General features: G+C 36.1%; 3 protein-coding genes across 8 annotated transcripts in view; all 3 read right to left on the reverse strand.

Annotated features, from left to right (window-relative positions):
• Window positions 1-466: 466 nt before the first annotated feature.
• On the reverse strand, window positions 467-3,081 carry LOC117636897 (magnesium transporter MRS2-3-like). Of its 2 annotated transcripts, none has more exons than XM_034371620.1 (6): window positions 2,401-3,075; window positions 2,072-2,302; window positions 1,845-1,973; window positions 1,548-1,729; window positions 1,336-1,456; window positions 467-875 (listed from the first exon to the last, which is right to left on the reverse strand). In XM_034371620.1, exons 1-6 carry the CDS (start codon window positions 2,824-2,826, stop codon window positions 585-587), a joined length of 1,380 nt encoding a protein of 459 aa, XP_034227511.1. In that variant the 5' UTR covers window positions 2,827-3,075; the 3' UTR covers window positions 467-584. The 2 variants fall into 2 exon arrangements, with proteins under 2 accessions (XP_034227511.1, XP_034227512.1); XM_034371621.1 differs by lacking the exon at window positions 467-875 and adding an exon at window positions 1,098-1,172 and having other exon boundaries at window positions 2,401-3,081.
• Window positions 1,179-21,278, reverse strand: part of LOC117636898 (magnesium transporter MRS2-3-like) — a 21,879-nt gene continuing 1,779 nt past the window's right edge. Inside the window, exon 6 of the mRNA XM_034371622.1 lies at window positions 1,179-1,322. The gene's annotated coding sequence lies outside the window, so the exon portion shown is untranslated. The remainder of the gene's footprint in view (window positions 1,323-21,278) is intronic.
• On the reverse strand, window positions 6,850-11,641 carry LOC117636895 (serine carboxypeptidase-like 2). 5 transcript variants are annotated; one of them, XM_034371616.1, is made up of 15 exons: window positions 11,478-11,641; window positions 11,208-11,353; window positions 10,713-10,789; window positions 10,521-10,643; window positions 10,324-10,426; window positions 9,348-9,385; window positions 9,113-9,214; window positions 8,611-8,697; window positions 8,371-8,517; window positions 7,901-7,972; window positions 7,703-7,827; window positions 7,460-7,573; window positions 7,328-7,382; window positions 7,201-7,213; window positions 6,850-7,128 (listed from the first exon to the last, which is right to left on the reverse strand). In XM_034371616.1, the coding sequence occupies exons 1-15, from the start codon at window positions 11,594-11,596 to the stop codon at window positions 7,079-7,081; spliced, it is 1,371 nt and encodes a 456-aa protein (XP_034227507.1). In that variant the 5' UTR covers window positions 11,597-11,641; the 3' UTR covers window positions 6,850-7,078. The 5 variants fall into 5 exon arrangements, with proteins under 5 accessions (XP_034227507.1, XP_034227506.1, XP_034227510.1 ...); XM_034371615.1 differs by having other exon boundaries at window positions 6,850-7,213; window positions 11,478-11,640; XM_034371619.1 differs by having other exon boundaries at window positions 6,850-7,213; window positions 10,521-10,612; window positions 11,208-11,319; window positions 11,478-11,594.

Raw genomic sequence — 21,278 nt, forward strand, 5'->3', positions numbered from 1 at the left:
ACAAACCTAAAGTTACAAGTTGTTACATCATTAGTCGATTTGTCTCTCAATCTCTTAAGTTAAATGCTTTTTTTATGACATAGCATTCGATATTCGAACACACGCTATATTTTTAAAATATTCGAATACACAATATATTCTTGAAATATTAATTTATTTTAATACTTTTAAAATATTTGAATATATTTAAAAAGTATAGTTGTGCGACTATACTTTTTCAATAGGTCTAGCAATTAGGAAATGCATTAAACCATATCAGAAAAGTTGTGAGAAATATACGCTAATAGATTTATATAATTCAAACTGGAAGAAAGATGTGACATTTTGTTAGAACACTACGTCAATAGATTCGGAAAACCAACTAATGTTTATAACCCAAAGTCATATTGGTTGGGAAAAAAAGTTTCTACAAATAATTCATGGATGATATTTGTTTTTATTTTAATTTTATTAATGTTAGATAGACTCACCACTGCACTTCCATAATGTGGAATATTATAAAGTCACATGATCACATCAGTAATTTATAAATACATTAGATATACTTAATAAATACATTATTTAACTTTTAATTAGCACATAAATTAATCCAGCAAGCGTGAATGCTTATACCAGGCAATAGCAATGACAAATAAGACAACGCTCCCAATGGAACCTCCCCCAACAGTCCACAAAAACTTTGGCATCCCAATTTTGGTTTCTTCCTTGAAGAGTGCTATTCTTATGTTCATCCCAAAGACTCCAGACACAACGATTAAGGCACTCACCACAAGGGTTGCTGTGGACAGCACCACCCCCATCTGCAGCAGTTGGTTCTGTTTGTCATCCAGCATTATGTTTATGTAGTCCTCTGTGTCGTCCACATACTCCCTCAGCTTCATCATTATTTTTCAAGCCCATCACACACAAATCAAACAAAAATAAAGTCAAATAATTGTTACAAGGAGATGAACTCTACTAATTAAATGGCTAAAGTATGATTTCGGTCCTCCTAGTTTGAGCGAAGTTTGGTACCTATAGTTTCATTTTCTGCGGACTCGTGCTAATTGTTTCAATTCAAGGACAATGCCTTAATTTCGTCAGGTATTTTTTTTTTCGACCAAATTAGCATACGTGTGACATATGCGAGTGTAAGTTCAACTTTTTAGAGATGTAAAACACCTCAAATGTACCTGTCATGTGTGCTCCATTAAAAAAATTGACAAAATTAAACTATTGTCTTTGAATTGTAACGACCAGTAAATTATATGACTAAAATCGCGACAACTGAAACTAGAAGTTAGGGATCAAAAATCGTAATCTGGCCAAAGTATAAAGATTACCCTATTTTCTTACCGTGGATAGCTTGTTTAGTATGCCATCAATTTGGACAAAGTATGCCTCCAAAAGCATTTCAAGCTCCTGCACATCAAGCTGCTTGCTTGTATTAGTAGTAGTTGTACCAATTTGGGCGTCCCTGCAAAAAAGTAAAGCAAAATAAAAATTGCTGACCTATAATATTGATATCAAAGTAGAGATAGAGAGATTATTATTAGCTACGTGCATGCCTGTCGATTTCCATGTCTGCTTGAACAATTTCATCATCCATTTCATCGCACAGAATCGGCTCGTTCATGGATGAAGATGCAGAAGAATTAATTTCTAGGTCTCGCTCAACAGACTTTTCAGTCAAATACATCTCGGCCATATCTTCATCATCATCTAGCAAATGTTCTAATTCATCCCTCACCTGCAGATCAACAAAATGCACCATCCATATAATTTAAATACCCAAAAAGAAGCACATAATCACGTGTATAATTAAAGAAAAATCAAAACCCTCAAAACCCAAGTGCCCAATTCACCTTCTGAACACGTCCGGTTATAGCAACCAAGCGACTCTTGATCTGGCGGACACGTTCCAGATTGAGAGTACTTATCTTTGAACTCAGCTTATCCAAAGCTGGATAAGCTTCTTCCTCCAATCTCTTCGCCTTCAAAATAATATACAAAAACAAACAATTACTAATTAATGAAACAATAAAAACAAAAATTTTATAAAATTTGGAGTAACTGGAGTTGATGTTTATACTTCATTTTCTAAGCAACTGCAAGCAGATTCAAGGCAAGCCTCCAATGCAACAAACTCAAAAGGAAGAACCTTTGATCCATACAATTGATTCTTCTCAACTCGACCCTGTTCATCAAACTGATCAGAAAACCCTTTTGGGGAATTCTCACGGCTCTCACCTCTCGACTGTGACTCTCCCAAATCATGCAGCCTGGTCCAGTTTGACTTCGACCCATCTTCTTCATTCCCCTCCTACACATTTTCACAAACATCACGCATGCAATTACTAAAAAGACTCTTATCCATCAAAATCTCTCAAGAAATAAAAGAAAAGATCGCATTGTACCAACCAGAGCTGCTGTGGTTACTTGGTTATGGCGGATTAGCCTGCGCTGAAGCTCGTCAACGAAGGGACTGACAGAAGGGTCGGTGGACTTAACCAAGAGGACCTCATGGGCGGTGACGATGGCCTTGATGTGCTCCAGGTTGATCACAATCGCTCTCTCTCGACCCAGAACCGTCGACGGGTACATGAGAACGGGGTCAAGGATCCGGAGGTCCCTGGCGGGTAGACCTGTCCGGCGCATGATGACGTGTTTACCCGCTTCCATGACTTGGGTTTTCCCGCCGGAGTCCATTAGCAGCCAGGACCGGACGCCGGTCGTCCCCTTGGAGCTCTTCTTCCGCTGGCCCCCAGTGGGCAGGGGGCCCATTAACGGGGCTGAGTTTGACGGGTGGGGCAGTTGTTGAGGATGATGAGGAGAAGGAGGTCTCATGGTTTTGGCTTCCTTATGGAGTTGGTACGCAAAGATGTCACTGGTTCTTCATGAAAGAAGCGAACGAGAAATAGATATAAGCACTAGCTTTACTCATTTTTAATTCTTTCTGTTTTTCGTTTTTCGGATAGGACTGTTTTGTTGTTGTTGGAGATATCTGATACGACTTTTTTATTAAATAAAAACAAAACAATTCTTAAATGATTGTTTGAACCTTCATCATCTAGGGAAGGTAAGCACCACCACCCATAATAGAACATCACCACTGTATAGATGAACTAACAATAATTGGATAAATGTAATAAATATGTATTTTTATATAGGTAAGTGATTTTCGCAATCCTATTTTCTCAGATAAATTTTTATTTATTTATTTTTTCTTATCAACGAAAGGAGGAGTCTGGGTTGCCAATACCATTGAAGGCATCATAGTTGAAATTTAATGGACCTCCACAATAGTACTGCTGGTTAGGCCTTCATGGCTCAATACAACACAGTAAACAAACCAGTTTGAATCCTTCGTTTTCCACAAGTGGGCTCAACCCATATAAGTTCACTTTTTTATTTTATGTTTTTTGGACATATAATAATTTGAATTTAAGGTCACATTGGTTTAGTCCAGTTATACTGTTTGCAAGAGACTTGTAGGTTAAGAGATTAAATTCGATTATATCTGCACTCGAGATCTTATATTAGAATCCCCCATCACTCAAATATCGCTTGTAAAAAAAAGAAAAAAGAAAAACATAAACAGACTGCTTAGTAACAATCTACTATTAGGATACTAGATGATAGGATGAATTTTTATATCGTCTTCAATTAATGATACTTCAAGAACATTACACAAATATGAGTTCCAACTATTTTTATCTTAATCTATATATATAAAGCAAAAGGCAGAGAATGGTGAAACATTCAAAATACCAGAAAATGCCCTTGGTTAATGCAAACATTAAGAATTCAAATTATTAATTAAATGAGGATAATACAGTAAATTCACACTTTTTCATATTTAAAAAAAGAAGAAAAAGAAAAAGCAGATAATGGATCCTATTTTTAGGGAACACAACTACCCATTATCTTTTTTAATTCTAAAATAAATTTAAATTTTTTTAAAAAAAAGCCTCTTGCAGGCGCAGAAGCGCGTGCAGGGAGGCTAGTAACTAATTAAAGATATATGCAAACCACCTATCCATCATGGCAAGACATTCCAGAGGTTTGTATTCTGGAGCTGTGTGGCCACCTCCCTGTACACATCAAATTAAATTAACTTATTTCCCCATTACTTATCTTAATTCTTATTTGAAAAGAATTAAGCAGGGATCTCCTGTTCTTGTTTTTACAGTCGCAAATGTCAACGTGTACGCTATCTTTGTATATGCTTCCGTTTCCGTTGTACCTATATTTTATAAATAAAAAAAACGAAAACAGAGCACAAATTTAATTAGAAATTGCATTGAAATTATGAATTGTAAAATCGTGATCAAGTGAAATAGATATATAGTAGCAACGAACCCTGCAACTTGGGCATTGACCAACCATGGTCTCCAATTGTAGTCAACACTCAAATTTAGAGATCTTATCCATTCTTGAGTGCCCACATATGGAACAACCATGTCATGATCACCACTGTAAGGAAAAAAAACTTTCAAATTAACTACAAATTAACTAACTTTGAACTTCTTTTATTATTTATAGCCCCTTGGCACATGTTCACGCATGTGTCAATTGGTTTTATTTTTTATTTTATTTTTAGAATTAAGAAAAAATAACATGGATAGTTATGGGTAAAAGTAGAACTTATTATTTTATTTTATTTTTAATTTAAAATTTTTTAATATGAATTTACCATATTATCCTCATTTAATTAATAATTTCAATTCTTAATGTTTGAATTAACCAGGGGCATTTTCTGGTATTTTGAATATTTCACTATTCTCTGCCTTTTACTTTATATATACTAGCCTCCCTGCATGCGCTTCCGCGCCTGCAAGAGGCTTTTTTTTTAAAAAATTTAAATTTATTTTAGAATTAAAAAAGATAATGGGTAGTTGTGTTCCCTAAAAATAGGATCCATTATCTGCTTTTTCTTTTTCTTTCTTTTTTTTTAAATATGAAAAAGTGTGAATTTACTGTATTATCCTCATTTAATTAATAATTTGAATTCTTAATGTTTGCATTAACCAAGGGCATTTTCTGGTATTTTGAATGTTTCACCATTCTCTGCCTTTTGCTTTATATATATAGATAGATATATATATATATATATATTATTTATTTATAGTACAAGCAAGGGGAGATGCTTTTTTATACACACACCACCAAAGTATCGTGAGAGTTGGAATCTTAAACCACTGATCTACAAATTAAGACAATTTTTTACCGGACAAGATCCACACTTCATCTTTAAGGTAGAGGAATCCTTCGTCTATTTGCTTGCATTTTTTTTTTCTCTCTGAAAAATTGGAAACACTTGGAAAAATGGAGAAAATTAAGAATATTGAACCTGTAAACCAGTGCTCTAAGGTTTTTCTTGGTGAGGTTTCGATGATAGTCAATACTAGAGCTAACGTCATCAGTATAACTGCTAGATAAGCTCTGATTGCATCTTTCCCAATCCTTATTGTTCCCTGCAAATTTGTAATTGTAAAAGAACTTAAATTGAAATTATATACTGTCTGGATTGTTACTGTCACTCTAAAAAAGTTCGCATGCATGATGTGTCCCTCAAATTGAAATCTTTCTTTTATATGTTTATAAAATAAGGGCGCACCTCTCGAGTGTTTAGAGCATCTTGGACTCTTTTATCATTAGCCCAAATGAAGGCAAATAAATAGTTATAGCTCTGCAAAGAAGTAGTGGGGTAGCAAGATATTAGCATATGCAACATATAGTTCAGTCATGTACATATATAAATATATTTATGGCTAAGTTTTTTTTTTTTTAGTCTATGAAATTTGACTCATTTCCCACTTTGGTCTATATGATTTCAGTTCCGGCCATTTTGGTCATGTATGCTTGGTTGGTTTGCAATCAAGTTTAAATCGTAAACTCAATCAAATTCATAGAATTCATAGATGACAACCTGACATGGTAGTAGGCAACCAGAACATCAGCATTTTTGTCTCCACAAAAAAAGTTTGCAAGCAATCCAATGGGGAGGATGTTAGATTTTTTGACTTCATTGCCAACTAAACAAAACTATAAAATTAAAATTGCCAAAATGGATAACACATAGACCAAAATGAAAAATAAGTCAAATTTGAAGAACCAAAATGAAAAATAAGTCAAATTTGAAGAACCAAAAGTGCGATTTTGACCTAAATTTATAGATGTATATTGTGGAAGAGAAATAAGAAATAAAATAAAATAAAAATCCCAGCTTGTGGATGGCCCGGCCCAATTCAAAAATCCAGCCTAGGCTTGGCCCGATGGGTAGGCCTGGGCTAAGCTCTTTGAAACCTAGGCCCGACTAGAAAAATAAAAAAGCCCGTGAAAGCCCAGCTTGAGCAGCCCCAATAACTAACCCTACCTACATGACAATTTGAAGAGTAAAGTTTGCTAATTTACTATATTTTGTACCATCATCAGCCTCTTCAATTTAATTAATTCAATGTTTGACTTTTTTTTTCTTTTAAATCAAACACTAAAATTTAATTCTGTTTAATAATACCAAATCAATATTTAAATAATAATTCATTATTGTTCACTCAGCCTCTTGCAGGCTTTTACTATTCCAAGACAGCCTTTGTTGTTCCAAAATTTAATAAATACGTTAACGAGCCAAAGTCTATTTGTTTGAATAGTGAAATAGGAGTTCCAGATTTGGTGAGTGGGTTTGACAAGGCTGCTGGAGAAAATTTTGTTGATGTGGCTCACCTATTTTAGTGTCCCAAAACTTTTAAAAAGATTGTTGGAAATGCTCTAATAGTTTAGGTAAATTTAGATATATAATGGATGAATTTTATATTGTATCAAGAAGTTGAACATCTTACACAAATGAATTTCAAAATAAAAATGATATTGACATCCAAGTGACAATAGTCTTACAAATTTCTTTGCGTAAACTAAAAATATTCTTACAAGAGAAGACTCAAATAGACAAATTTTCAATACAAATTTGCACTAAAGTTTATACTAAAAATTTGCTGGATCATCCGTCGTACTACAGATAAAACATCAAGAACTTGTGTGTACACAAAAGTGACATTATACAGTTACATATCCAATTGGCAATATTCTTGAAATCTATTCACCAAAGCAGTACCAGCTGCAACATCCAAGACTTGAATTCTGGAGCTGACTAAACATAGTAATATGCAAACCACCTATCAATCATGGCATGACATTCCATAGGCTTGAATTCTGGAGCTGTGTGGCCACCTCCCTGCACAGGTCAAACAAAGGTTAATTTCCCCATTATTTTAGGTTTATTTATTTATTTTTTATTTGGAGAAACATAGTTGACAAGAATTAAGCAGCAGGGATTTCCAGTTCTTACCTTTACAGTCACAAATGTCAAACTGTAGGTTTTCTTTGTATGTGCATTGGTGTACCTATTAGAAAAAAAAAAAATAATCAGAAATTGCAGTGACATTATTATGAAAATTAAGAGTAGCAAGTAGCAACCAACCCTGCAACTTGGCCATTAACAAACCATGGTCTCCATTGATAATCAACACTCAAATTTAGAGATTTTATCCATTCTTGAGTGCCCACGTATGGAATAAGCATGTCATGATCACCACTGTACCAGAAAAATAAAATGTACAAATTAACTATGATATTTCAGACAGAGGAATTATTCATCTATTTATTTGCACAAACGTTTGTGGTTTTTAAGGATGGAAATGGAGAAAATTAAGAAAATTGTAACCTGTAAACCAGTGCTCTAAGGTTTTTCTTGGTGAGGTTTCGATGATAGTCAATACTAGTTCTAACATCATGTGCATAATTGCTAGATAAGCTCTGATTGCATTTTTCCCAACCCTTTATTGTTCCCTGCACATTGTAATGGTAAATAAAAGTGTGAATATTTTATGTAGGTACTGTAATTCTCAAAATTAATACTTACCTCTCGAACGTGAAGAGCATTTTGGACTGTTTTATCATTAGCCCAAATGAAGGAGAACAGATAGTTATAAGGCTGCAAAGAAGTAAGGGTAGTAAGGTATTAGCATGCCACACAGTAAATACAAAGTCTCTGTAATTTGACTCATAATCCACTTTGGTAATTTTGTAATTTTGTAATTTTTGTTTGGTTTGTAATCAAGTCCAAAATGTAAACTTTTGTAAATGAAATTCTGGCAACTTCCACATTTGAGGGCATTTTCGTCTCTCCAAAACATTTGCAATCAACAAAAAACGTAACTATTCAGAGTTCTACACTTGATAGCTAACTAAACTGAATTATAGGAGTAAATTCTCAAATCTAAGTTAAAAAAGGAGTCAAACCATAAGAACCAAAAATAAGTGATTTGACCTAAATTTATAAGGGTATGTATTGAGAGAGAGAGAGAGAGAGAGAGAGAGAGAGAGATTTACACGACACCACGGTTTTGTAGAATGATGTAGCATGTCTAAGAAGTTCTCGCCATCGAAGTTTTGATCCCATTTGAATATTTTTGGGTTTGGAGACATAGTGCTACACTTTGGCTCCAATATTTGGTTATAATATATCTTCTGGGTGCACTGCAAATTTGTTAGAGTGGCAAATGGATCTTCAGTTCAAAGTTTGAAAATAAATGTGAACTAAGAACAATGTCGTAAATTAGTAATTCTCACCTCAGTGACTTCTTGGAGGTTTTCCACACAAGGTGCATTGCTCGGATCTACTTGAACATACTCGCCCTTGCAATTTGTTTTAGTTGACTATATATAATGCGAAGAGATTAGGTCTCAAATTATTGCCCAATAACAGACATTATTTCAGTGCTTTCCTCGGTCATTTGCACAAAAATTATACACACTGAAATGCAATTTGCTCGGTCTTAGTGAAGACCCAAAAACAACACTTATTGAAGAATGTATGCTAGAATTCCCCACCTATTAAGGTTTTTAGATAATTAAGTTAGAGACAATATCAGTGTTAATTGTAGTGAGCCGCTAAGCATTTTACACATTCATTCAACTCTCAATTTTCTTTCTTCAGAGTTTAGGAAAATCAAGGAAGTAATTTTCACACTGTCATTTTACACTCTCCTTTTCTTTTCTAGTTTTATGTTTCATCAATAATTACTATCACTTTTTCTAAATAAATAAAAAAGTCACTAGAGAGCATTTATACCTCATAGAGTGTATCGGAAATAAGTGCCATGTGGTGAGCAAATTTAATTCGTGAATTCACGTCATATGTTGGTTCTGTAAATGGGTTGCCTAGCACATAACCCTGAGTTCAAAATAGCCCAAAGACCAAACAAGGGCACAAGACAGACAAACAGAGAGAACAAACGATGAGCCACGAACAAAAGGAGAAGGACTAAAATCAAACAAGTTTAAAATCAGATTGAATAAATTCTTACTTTGAGATTCAATGGTGGTTCATGCCCGACTTCATTGCCTACAACAGTTTAGATTCAAAAAAAGAGTTGCCTCATAATTTAATGGGAGATTCACTATGATACCCAATATAAGAGCCCAAATTTAATCATTTTATTAGTCTCTGAACTTAGACCCGATTTGCATTTGAGTACCTTAATTTTCAAAATGGTTCCCGTTGTCCTTTAACTTCACTTTCGTTATAACAAATGGTCATGTTGTTAATTTTGTTAACTTTTTCTGTTAAATGTAGGGGCAAAATGGTATTTTTATATTTAAAAAAAATCATATCTTTAAAATAACAATAAAAGAAAATCAAATAAAAAACCAACAAAAAGAAAAAAGAAAAATTAAGTTTGGAGGGGAGTAGAAATAGAGATAGAGGAGGGGAGAGAGTTTAATTTTTTTTTTTAGTTTTTTAATTTTTTGTTCATATTTTAATCAGTTTTGATACAAAAATACTATTTTGCCCCTGCATTTAACAAGAAAGTTAACAAAATTCACGACAGGACCATTTGTCCTAACGAAACTGAAGTTAAAGGACCACGGGAGCCATTTTAGAAATTAAGGTACTTAAATGCAAATTGGGCCTAAGTTCAGGAACTAATAAAACGATACCCTATATGAAATGGACTTTAGAAACACACCCAAAACCCATTAACAATATAACAAAAAAGCTTTTAACTTCATTTAAATTACAAAATTGCCATAGATTTCTTAAAACAAACCCAACCCAAAAACCTCATAAAAAAGCCCAAAACACTCAATAGAGTGTCAAAGTAATTTAATAATCAAAATTAAATTCAATAGATCCATTTGTTTTTTGGGTTTTTTTTGGGTTTGTTTATATAAATTAAATAATGTAGAGTTTATTTATAATTTTAATGCTAAGAACTGGTATATGACTAAATAAGTTTGGTGAGGTAGCTGAAGAAGTCTTCATCCCCAACAAAAAGTTACCGTTGGACACTTCCTGAACAACGATGGGGACAGTTATGCCTGAATATGAATCACCAGCAATGTACAGTGGATTTTTCAGAAATTCAGGATGATCTTTAAGCCACTGCAGCACCAACATATATATAATTAATTAATTAATTAATGAGATTTAATATATAATTTTAAACCCTTTTAAAATTACTTTAACCAATTTTCACCTTCCTTAGAAATTCATAGGTATGAGCTGCGGATGATATATCACCGGTCTCGTATCCTTGCCAACTTTTTGCATAGGAGAATCCACTACCAACTGGTTGATCCAAAAATATTATGTTGGCAACCTGAATATTGTCCAATGCATTTGGGTAAAGTTCTTGACAAATTAAGTGCAGATTAAGTAGTAGGTTTACCTTTGTCCATGAGTATGGATTCAACACAAGTGTTGGTTCGTTCCCACTAGAATTTGCGTAGTTGAACATTATTGGACCTACCAAACAAATTGAATTCAGGCATAACAACTTTCGTTAAATCTATATATATAAAGCAAAAGGCAGAAAATAATACAACATTCAAAATATCAGAAAATGTCTTTAGTTAATGCTAACATTAAGAATTGAAATTATTAATTAAATGAGGATAATATGGTAAATTCACACTTTTTCATATTAGAAAAACATGAAAATGAAAAGAAAAAAAAAAAAATCAGATAATGGATCCTATTTTTATGGAACACAACTACCTATTATCTTTTTTAATTCTAAAATAAATTTAATTTTTTTTTTAAAAAGCCTCTTGCAGACCCAGAAGCGCGTGTGGAGAAGCTAGTATTAATTAAATGTAAGGTCATTGATTTCTTTTATATGATTACAATTGTTTAATATAGGAGATAATAATGCAAGATATACCTATTTGGTATGCAAGGCCAGAAAAACCGGAGCAACCGGGACCTCCGGTGAGCCAAAGCACCAGGGGGTCTTCCTTGGGACTCCTCTCCGACTCAATGAAGTAATAAAATAGCTGCACATCATCCAAATCGCCCACCCCCACATACCTTTATTTCTTTCATACCAATTAGTAACTCATAGTGGGAACAACTAGTATTTAGTTGTGTGTATAATATGAGAAAAATTGATTACACCTACGATGGTGATGATAATAGTTGAAAAATTACTAACCCGGTTTCAAGTTTAAAGGGGAGTTCACCGGAAAAGCCCGGTAGGGTGTCGATGGTGGATTTTGATGCAACAATAATGTGACTGTTAAGGAAGACCAGAAGAAGTGCTAGCGGCAACATGGTGATGATGCTCTTGAGATGTTGAAGGTCTGATAGAAGGAGACCCTGCTCGCACAAGGATATATATAGATGATCAAAACATGTGGTTCGATAGAACAGAAGGTGAAATAAACTCTTTGACTTTATCCATTTAGGGTCAAAGTATCGTTTACCGTTTTTCATAAATATACAAACAATAACGCTACGGGCACCAACTTGTTTACCAACTTTTGAATATCAACACATGTGGCACATGACATGGCAACCTATGTCATCTGCCACCTCATTTATTTTAATTACATAATTTGTTATATAAATAAAATAATTTCACACCGAAAAAAGAAAAAAGAAAAAAAATTCTTTTATTTATATAATAAATTATGTAATTAAAATAAATGAGGTGGCAGATGACATAGGTTGCCATGTCATGTGCCACATGTGTTGATATCCAAAAATTGGTAAACAAGTTGGTGCCCGTAACGTTACTCATATACAAATACCTAGATACATATCTATGGAGAGGGGTGAGCCATTTCAAAGAATAAAAAAAAACAGTTGCCATTCCTTAATTTATTTATTTTTCCTTCTAAATTAATTGGGTTATCAACTTGTGTTGTGGGTTTCAAATCGGGGAGTGAAGAAGGCCATAGAAGCTCTAGTGAAGGAAATGAGTCTTCGTAGATTCGCAAAGTCGGTTTTAGAGTCAAACTGAGTTGAGCAGCTGTCTAAACTGATGGAAATTTTTGTGTAAAACATGGTCAAAGAACTATGATAGTAGAAGTAGAATTTACCATATTATCCTCATTTAATTAAGGGCAGTCAGGTATTAGCATGCCACACAATAAGTACAAAGTCTCTGTAATTTGACTCATAATCCATTTTGGTGTATATCATGAAATTTTTTGGCGATTTCAGTTTTGTAATTTTGTTTGGTTTGTAATCAAGTCCAGGATGAAATTCTGGCAGGGCAATAGGCAACTTCCACATTTGAGGGCATTTTCGTCGCTCCAAAACATTTGCAATCAACAGAAAACGTAACTATTTAGAGTTCTATACTTGATTGCTAACTAAACTTAATTATTGGACTAAATTCTCAAATCAAAGTGAAAAACGTGTTGAACCATAAGTGTTAATCTATATCAGCTGATGAAACATATACTGTAATCTTGTATATTGAATCAAGAGCAGAGAGAGAGAGAGAGAAGCTAGAGAGAACAATCTGATATATTTTCTTAATAGATTCGTAATTACATGAGAAAGTCTTCTATATAGCTACAGATAACAAACAAACTAACTACTACAGTAAGATTATGACAAGTGTCACAATCTAAAGGACTATACTCAAACAATAAGAACCAAAAATAAGTGATTTGACCTAAATTTATAAAGGTATGTATTGTCTGAGAGAGAATGAGAGTTAAAAATTTATACGACACCATGGTTTTGTAGAATATTATAGCACATCTAACAAGTTCTCGAATAATGCTACACTTATCACATTTTTAATGTATACTTTTATTTCTAAAATAACTATATAAACTATATAAATACATAAAAAAAAAAAATCATAGATATTTAGTTAATAAGTTTAGCTAGCCCACCCGTTGAAAAATTCATTGTGATTGCACAGAGGACTTAATGAGAACGATTTTATTGCTTTGCCAGAGAGACGTAAAGTGCTTGATCTCAGCTCAACCAGTATGACGTGGTTGACTTCAAAGAAAGAAATGCAAGCTAAGAAGATAATAAGGGAAAAGAAACATGGGATTGCAAGTTTCAAGATTCTATGAACCAAAGTTCCGTGGAAGCAAGAAAATCCGAGTTTTTTTAGGACCACAATTTATGTTTTTGTTGGCATCCGCATTGCTTGCAGCCACAATATTTTTGGATCCAACTAATGGTCAGCCACAATATTTTTGGATCCAACTAATGGTCAGCCACCCATTAGTCAAACTACTTAGTCTTCTCTGCTCCTCTCTTTGATTGTTGTTCAAAGGGTAAGGCTTCACAAAGGATCATCCAGATGGTGTATTTTTTTTTTTTGCATGTTTTTTGGTTTGTTTACTACATAACACATTAACAATGGATCATCCAGATGAATATATATATATTAACTACTGGTGTGTTTATAGCACACAGAGGAATTGACTCAAACAACATGAGGTCTGGTGTGTTCAGAAAATTTAGTCTCAGCTTTCGGTCAAGCAAATTGCAGTGCGGAATAATTTAGTAGTTCATGATTGGTCTTGGCTTCTTGGCTTTATAGTTGTATATACGTCAACTGGTTCTTTTTATCTGAGTATCTAAAGCGAACAAAAAAGGCACAACTATGAGATAGTTGTAATCTGATTTTCTGACTATACTCAACTTAAACAGAAGAAAGATTAACGACTTGATGAAAAGATAAAAAGTAAGAACTAACTAAGCTGAGATAGATATCAACCCTGCAACCTGTCCGTCGAAGAACCATGGCTTCCGACAACTGTCAACGGTCAAGTTCAGAGATTTTATCCAAGCCATAGTAGCCACACATATGTCATGATCACCACTGTTAATAGACAAGCATTGTGTTAAGAAATGATAATTTGAGAATGAATAGATTGTGATGCACCGAGATTAGCACTTACATATATGGACCATGGGAATAGAATTCATGCTCGGGTAGGTTTATTCATTTATAATAAGAGTAATGCTACACTTACCATATTTTTATTCCATATTTCTATACCACATAATGTGGCATGTCCATATCATATGCCACAACAATTAAATAAATGAAGTCTATTTTAATAAATAAAATTAGAAGAATAAAAACTAGTATTTTACATGATCTGGTATGTACACATCTGCCACATCATGTGGTATAAAATTATGGTATAATACATAGTGTCTTAATGATCTATAATTATTACAAATCTGTTCATATTTTGGGATTATCTAGATTCATGATAAAATTATGAATAATGTTACATTTACTACATTTTTATCCCACATTTCTATACCACATGTCCATATCATATGCAACATTAATTAAATCAATGAAGTGTATTTTAATAAAGAAAGTTTAATTTACAGTTTTTTGTAAGTGTTAACAAATCATAAAAGAAAAGAGAATGTTAAATAATTTTAATTGATGTGGCTATCCACCTCATCTGCAACATAAGATGGTATGAGAATGTGGTATAAGAAATAGGAGGATTTGGTTCAATGTAAGTGATATCTTCCTTATATCTATAAATAGTTTGAGAGCGCTTAAAAGGGGTGATGGGAAACTTCAATATGAGCATGACTCAAAAGAAATCACCACAAATCTTGAATTTTTGGGCTTTTTTGTACGCGCCCCACCCGCGAGAGATTTTTCCTGGTTTTTCAGATCTCGCTCGTTTCCGAGCGCCTCTTGCTGGAAGCTGCCGAGTGCGGTGGTTTCCAGGCAGCTTTCTCCTTCGGTTTTGGCTGATTCCCTTTGGTCTACTGTTGGTCATGGCGGAAGGCTCACCTAGAATTTTTTCGAATCCTCATCGCTTGCCTAAGCGAAGTCGAGCCTTTGAGAATGCTGAACCTGAGTGTGACATGGATGCTGATTCTAATCCACACTTGATGCAGGAACAGACACCTATTGTTAGCTCTGAGCAGGTATCTTGCTTTCAACCTGGTGCTGATAGTTTTCGTGACAAGCTTATGAATAAGGTGAATTTGGCTAAGAATGTGGGTATAGATGTTAATTGTCTGGATGATGCTTATGAGGATCTTAATGATGATGAGGATGTGGTTATTTCTCGGGGTGATCGCGGCCCTAGTATTCAATTTTCTGATAAGGCAATGGATGGGTTATGCCGGCCTTGAAAGAATGCCCTGATTATCAAGCTATTGGGCAGGTCTCATACCTATAACTATCTACGTGATCGATTAAATCAGAAATGGAGTCTGAGAGGGGAGTGGAAATTGATAGATTTGGTGAATGATTATTTTGTGGTAAAATTTGAGCTTGAGGAGGACCTAAATTTTGTTCTCACTGGTGGCCCTTGGTTAATAGCTGGTCAATATTTAGTTATGCAAAAATGGAGGCCTGGCTTTTGTCCAGCTACTGCACATATTACTCGAATGGCTGTTTGGCTTCGTGTCTCTGCTATCCAGCTTGAGTGTTTTGATGTTTGGTCATTGAAACGAGTTGGGAATTTATTGGGGAAATTGTTAAAGATTGATTCTCTTACCACTGCTCAAAATAGGGGCAAGTTTGCTCGGTTGTGCGTGGAATTAGATCTCACTAAGCCGTTAGATGCGTTCGTCCAAATAAATCAGAACTGGTATAACATTGAGTATGAGGGGCTGCCAGATATTTGCTACTTATGTGGGAGGTATGGCCATAAACAAGAGAAGTGTGAATTGAATGTGAAGGATGTTGAAACCGTTAATGGTGAGACTACTACTGCCAGGAGTACTATTTTGGAAGGGAGTAGTTCAGAGGGAATTAATAGGGCTCACTATGAGTCTGACCAGAGCTTGAGAAGACCATGGATGAATGTTCCCCCTAGGCGTAGGCCTCAGCCTAATTCTAAGGGAGTGGGAGGCAAGGATCCTGGGGTTAAATTTAAGGGCTCAAGGTTTGATGCTCTTAGGCAAGTTGGTGAGAATTTTGGGAAGGATCAAGGGAATGTTGGTGAGTTTTTTGATCAGACTAGTAGCAGACCAGTGCAATCTTTCTCGGCTGATTTGAATACGGGCAATAAGGTTTGGACAAAGTCTAAGGGTAAAAAGTCTGTTGCTAGGCAGGTTCTGGAAGACATTTCAAACTTGGGCTTGCCTGTGAAGAATTGTGTGAAGGAAAATTGGCAGATTACTGGTGGGGCAATTAAAAATACCTCTAGACGTCGCCAAGCTGCTGGGGTATCTGGTTTTGTAGGAAGCGTGGGATCTCAAGGCAAAAAGAATGTTACCATTGGTTCTTTACCCGAGCAATTTGAGTGCTGGGGCAGTGGACAACCAGTTCATCAGAGGAAAGGGCTGTATATATTTGGGCATCAGCCACCTAATATTGGGGGGGTGGCTACTAGTGGGGATGCCAATTCTGGTTCTAACAGTGATGATGAAGTGTTAATCCCTTCTGATAGTGAGGGTTTGGAGCCCGCAGAGAAAATGGACTTCTCGGAAGGTCACTTTAGTTCACATGGTGGACGCTTGGCAAGTAGTACTTTCACTCCTGGTGAAGGTATGACTTTTGAGGCTTAATAAAAGGGTTTTAGCCCTTAAGGTTACTCTGTCTTTGATGGGTTTTTTCATGGATATTTGTTGCTGGAATGTTAGTGGAGCAGCAAGCTCCAAATTTAAGTCTAATGTGCTTGATTTGATTCGCACTCATCGCCTGGATATGCTGTTCCTTTGTGAGCCTATTATTAGTGGAGCAAAGGCTATTGCTGTAGTTAAGTCTCTCGGCTTCCCTTGCTTTGAAATTGTTGATGTTGTGGGGTTCTCTGGTGGTTTGTGGCTGTTATGGGATGATTCTAGAGTTCATGTAGAAGTTGTTGGCACCTCTGATCAAACGATTTCTGCTTGTGTGACTCGCAGTGGTCAAGAACCCTGGCTGTTTACTGGTGTTGATGCTAGTCCTAACGCTGTTAAGAGAGCAAAATTATGGGATTATCTTTCATTTGTTGCTGCAAGTCATAACATGCCTTGGTTGATTGCTGGGGATTTTAATGAGTTACTTACTGCTGATGAGAAGTTTGGTGGAGTTTTAGAGTGCAAATCTAAAGGTTTTAGGAACTGGGTTGCTGGAAATGAGATGATTGATTTGGGTTATTCTGGACCTAAATTTACATGGAATAATAAGAGAGTTTATGCAAGGTTAGATCGAGCTATTTGTAATATGCAATGGAGAAGGTTATTCCCTGAGGCTAATGTTCAACATTTGCCTAGGACTACTTCCAATCACAATCCAATCAAGATTAAGTTGAGCTCCCGTTTTGCTGCTTCTCCACACTGAAGGCCTTTTAGGTTTGAAGCTATGTGGATGCAACATGAGCATTTCAATGAGTTTATTTCTGATGTTTGGGGACATGCTGCTGGCTCAGCCTTGGATAAAACTTATCAGTTGATTCAGCCCCTAAAAGATTGGAATGTCAATGTTTTTGGACACATTAAGAAGCGAAAGGCCTGTTTGTTGGCTCGTCTTAATGGTATTCAAAAAGCGTTGTGCAGGGGATCAAATATTTTTCTGAGTAACTTGGAAATTTCTTTGATCAAGGAATATAATGGTGTGTTGGAGCAAGAGGCTATGTTCTGGAAACAAAAGTCCAGATTGCAGTGGCTTCAGGAAGGTGATCGAAACACCAAATTCTTTCATCTTACTACGATTATTAGGCGGCGGAGGAATAAAATCGAGAGATTAAAAAATAATGAGGGGGTTTGGGTTGAGCAAGCTCAAGACATTAAGGGTTTGGCTATGGCGTATTTTGAGCAGTTGTTTTCTCAAGAGATTATGGAGCATAGAGAGTTGATCTTACCCAATCTGTTCTCTGTTATTGACTCGGCTGATTTGGATTTGCTGGAGAAGGAAATTGACATGGCTGAGATTAGGCAGAGTTTGTTTGGGATTGGAGGTTTGAAAGCTCCTGGTGTTGATGGGTTTCCAGCTTGTTTCTATCAAGCTCAATGGAATAAATGTGCTGCTGATATTTTTGCAATGGTGACCCAAGCTTTCAAGAAGTGTTGCATCCCTGACAAGCTGAATTACACTTTAATAACTTTGGTGCCTAAAGTGCAAAGCCCTCAATCTATGATCCAGTTTAGGCCTATAAGCTTATGCTCGACTTTGTACAAGGTTATTTCTAAAATCATTGTGGCTCGCCTAAGGCCTATTCTTCCTGATCTTATAAGCCCCAACCAAGTTAGTTTTGTCCCTGGACGTCATATTACAGATAATATTCTGATTGCACAGGAGTTAATGCATAAATTTAAGTTGTCTAAAGGGAAAAAAGGGTTTGTTGCTTGGAAGATAGACCTCTCTAAGGCCTATGACAGGTTGAATTGGCATTTTGTTGAGTATGTGCTCATTGAGTTGAAGTTGCCTGCTCCGGTTGTTAAGTTGATAATGAGCTGTGTACAGTCTGTGAGATATCAGATTAATGTGAATGGGGAATTGACTTCTCCTTTTAGGCCAATGAATGGTATTAGACAGGGAGACCCCTTATCGCCCTACCTGTTTGTTCTCTGTATTGAGAAACTCTCTCATATCATATGCGATGCTGTGAGCAAGAAGAAGTGGCGACCTGTGAAACCTTCTCAGTCTGGTCCTGCGATCTCCCATCTATTTTTTGCTGATGATCTGGTGTTGTTTGCGGAGGCTAATGCTAACCAAGCTAAAATTATGAAGAGCTGTCTGGATTTATTTTGTGCTGCTTCTGGACAAGTAGTCAACTTTGATAAGTCTGCTGTCTTTTGCTCTCCTAACACTTGTAAAGAAGTTGCTAAGGAGATAAGTTTGATCTGTGGCTCTCCTCTCACTAATGACCTGGGGAAGTATCTAGGAATGCCTCTTTTGCATTCCAAAATCGGAAAGCACACTTATAGTTCTTTAGTTGATAAGGTGCATAGCCAGCTGGCATCTTGGAAGAGTAAGCTCCTATCTTTAGCTGGATGAGCTACTTTAATTCAAGCGGTTACAGCTTCTATCCCTGTTTATGCTATGCAAACTACTAAACTTCCTGTTAGTGTCTGTAATGATCTAGACAAACTTAACCGTAATTTCTTCTGGGGCAGCAGTGAGAAGAATTATAAGATCCATCTTTGTCAATGGGATTTGGCTTGTAGGCCTAAAGGCAAAGGAGGTTTGGGGTTTAAAAAGACTGCTAGTATGAACCAGGCCCTGCTTGCTAAGATTGGATGGAGATTGCACTCTAGGGACAATGGTTTATGGGCAAAAATTTATGAGGCTAAGTATCTTAAAGGGACTTCTATTTTTGATAATTCTCTTGGAGCAAGGCAGGTTTGTTCCACTACTTGGAGGAGTATCTTACATGGTATTCAGTTGCTTAAGCAAGGGATGTGTTGGAGAGTTGGTTGGGGAGATAGTGTAAATTTCTGGGAGGATAAGTGGGTTACTGATGTCCCTTTAATGCAGCAGGCTGGAGTTCTCACCGCCCATGATAGCAATTGTTCTGTCTCAAGTTTCTCTATGAATGGCTGGTGGGATATTGACAAGTTGAGAGGTGTGGTTTGTGAAGACCTTGTCCAACAGATCATTAGTGTTCCTGTGGGGTTTTTGGGTTCTTTACCTGATACTCAGGTTTGGAAGGGTAGTGCTAATGGCGACTTTTCAGTTAAATCTGCTTATAGCTTATTTTTTGAAGGCTGTTCTACTCCTGACTCCTGTTGGAAATCCTTGTGGAGTTTAAATGTTCCTCCTAAGCTCCAATACTTTATGTGGCTGGCTTCTCAAGGAAAAATTTTGTCTAACGATTAGCGTGTTAGAAGGCAGTTGGCTTCTGACTCTTCATGTGGCTTTTGTTCTTGGCCTACTGAAACAGCTCTTCATATCCTTCGTGATTGTGAGCGAGCTCGAACTACTTGGAATGCTATTCTCCCTGCCTATGCCCATAATTTTTTCCGCTTAGATGCTCAGCCGTGGATGAAGGTTAACATGCTCTCTAAGGCGAAATGGAATGGTGATGTTCCTTGGAGTACTGTCTTTGTGTTCACTTGCTGGCAGTTATGGTGTTGGAGAAATAAGCATGTTTTTCAGAATGAGGATACTGTTCCCTTCAGTCCAAGACAAGTTATCTGCGGGGCAGCCCAAGAGTGGATTAAGTCATCTTCTAATCGCACTATAGGAGAAAATAAAGTTCAAATCCATGTTGCCTGGGAGCCCCCTAAGCCTGGACAGTTTAAGCTGAATGTTGATGGTTCAAGGAAACATGTTACTGGCTGCAGTGGTGCTAGGGGAGTCATTCGTGACTCTTTTGGTGACTGGGTTAGTGGGTTTGCTGTTAATTTGGGGAAAGGTCAAGTTCTTGAGGCTGAGATATGGGGGCTTTTCTTTGGTTTGAAGCTTGCAATTGAGAAGGGCATCTGTAATCTCACTATTGAGATGGACTCAGCTATTGCAGTAAACCTCTGCCAGAATCCTTCTATGCTTGCTATGCATCCCTTAGCTGCTTTGGTTGTTGTGACCTTATGCAGCAGGTTCCCAGTTGTGCCCTTCAGCATGTGTTCCATGAGACGAATATTGTTGCTGACTGTTTGGCTAATTGGAGTTACCAAGTGGATCTTGGGCTGTGCGTTCTTGAGCATGCCCCTAGTTGGTTAAGTGCTTATCTAGTTGACGATCTGCTAGGAGTTGTTCATTCTAGATTGGTCTGTTTAGACCAGTTTGTGTAGTCTGTTTGTTTTTGTTTGGGGCTTTGGCCCCCTTCTTAATAAAAAAAAAAAGAAAAAGAAATCACCACAAAGGTTTTTAAAAAAATTAAATTAAAAAGCCTCAATGGACTACCCAACAGAAAAAAGCAAGGAGAGAGGAGGGGAGAAGGGCAATGACACTTCTTTCTCCTCCCCCTTTATGGAGTTTTTCTTGGGACTCATAGAAGAAGAGAGCGACTAGGCTTCTCAAGCGTAAAAAATACACCCTACTTACCACATAATCAAATGTAAACGCACCTATATTTATTATTATTATTTGATTGAATTGTAAATGTATCGACTAGACTTTATG

Source organism: Prunus dulcis, chromosome 8 (assembly GCF_902201215.1).
Source record: "Prunus dulcis chromosome 8, ALMONDv2, whole genome shotgun sequence".
Lineage (NCBI taxonomy): Eukaryota > Viridiplantae > Streptophyta > Magnoliopsida > Rosales > Rosaceae > Prunus > Prunus dulcis.

What these genes read in the sequence shown, in the direction of transcription:
- LOC117636895 (XM_034371615.1), bottom strand. Translation starts at nt 11,596, where the DNA reads ATGTTGCCGCTAGCACTTCTTCTGGTCTTCCTTAACAGTCACATTATT. An exon ending in TGGCCTTGCATACCAAATAG is followed by an intron (nt 10,790 to 11,207) that starts GTATATCTTGCA and finishes TTTGTTTGGTAG; the next exon opens with GTCCAATAATGTTCAACTAC. An exon ending in AACCACCATTGAATCTCAAA is followed by an intron (nt 9,215 to 9,347) that starts GTAAGAATTTAT and finishes TTTTGAACTCAG; the next exon opens with GGTTATGTGCTAGGCAACCC.
- LOC117636897 (XM_034371620.1), bottom strand. Translation starts at nt 2,826, where the DNA reads ATGAGACCTCCTTCTCCTCATCATCCTCAACAACTGCCCCACCCGTCA. An exon ending in GCAGTTGCTTAGAAAATGAA is followed by an intron (nt 1,974 to 2,071) that starts GTATAAACATCA and finishes ATTATTTTGAAG; the next exon opens with GCGAAGAGATTGGAGGAAGA. An exon ending in TAACCGGACGTGTTCAGAAG is followed by an intron (nt 1,730 to 1,844) that starts GTGAATTGGGCA and finishes GTTGATCTGCAG; the next exon opens with GTGAGGGATGAATTAGAACA.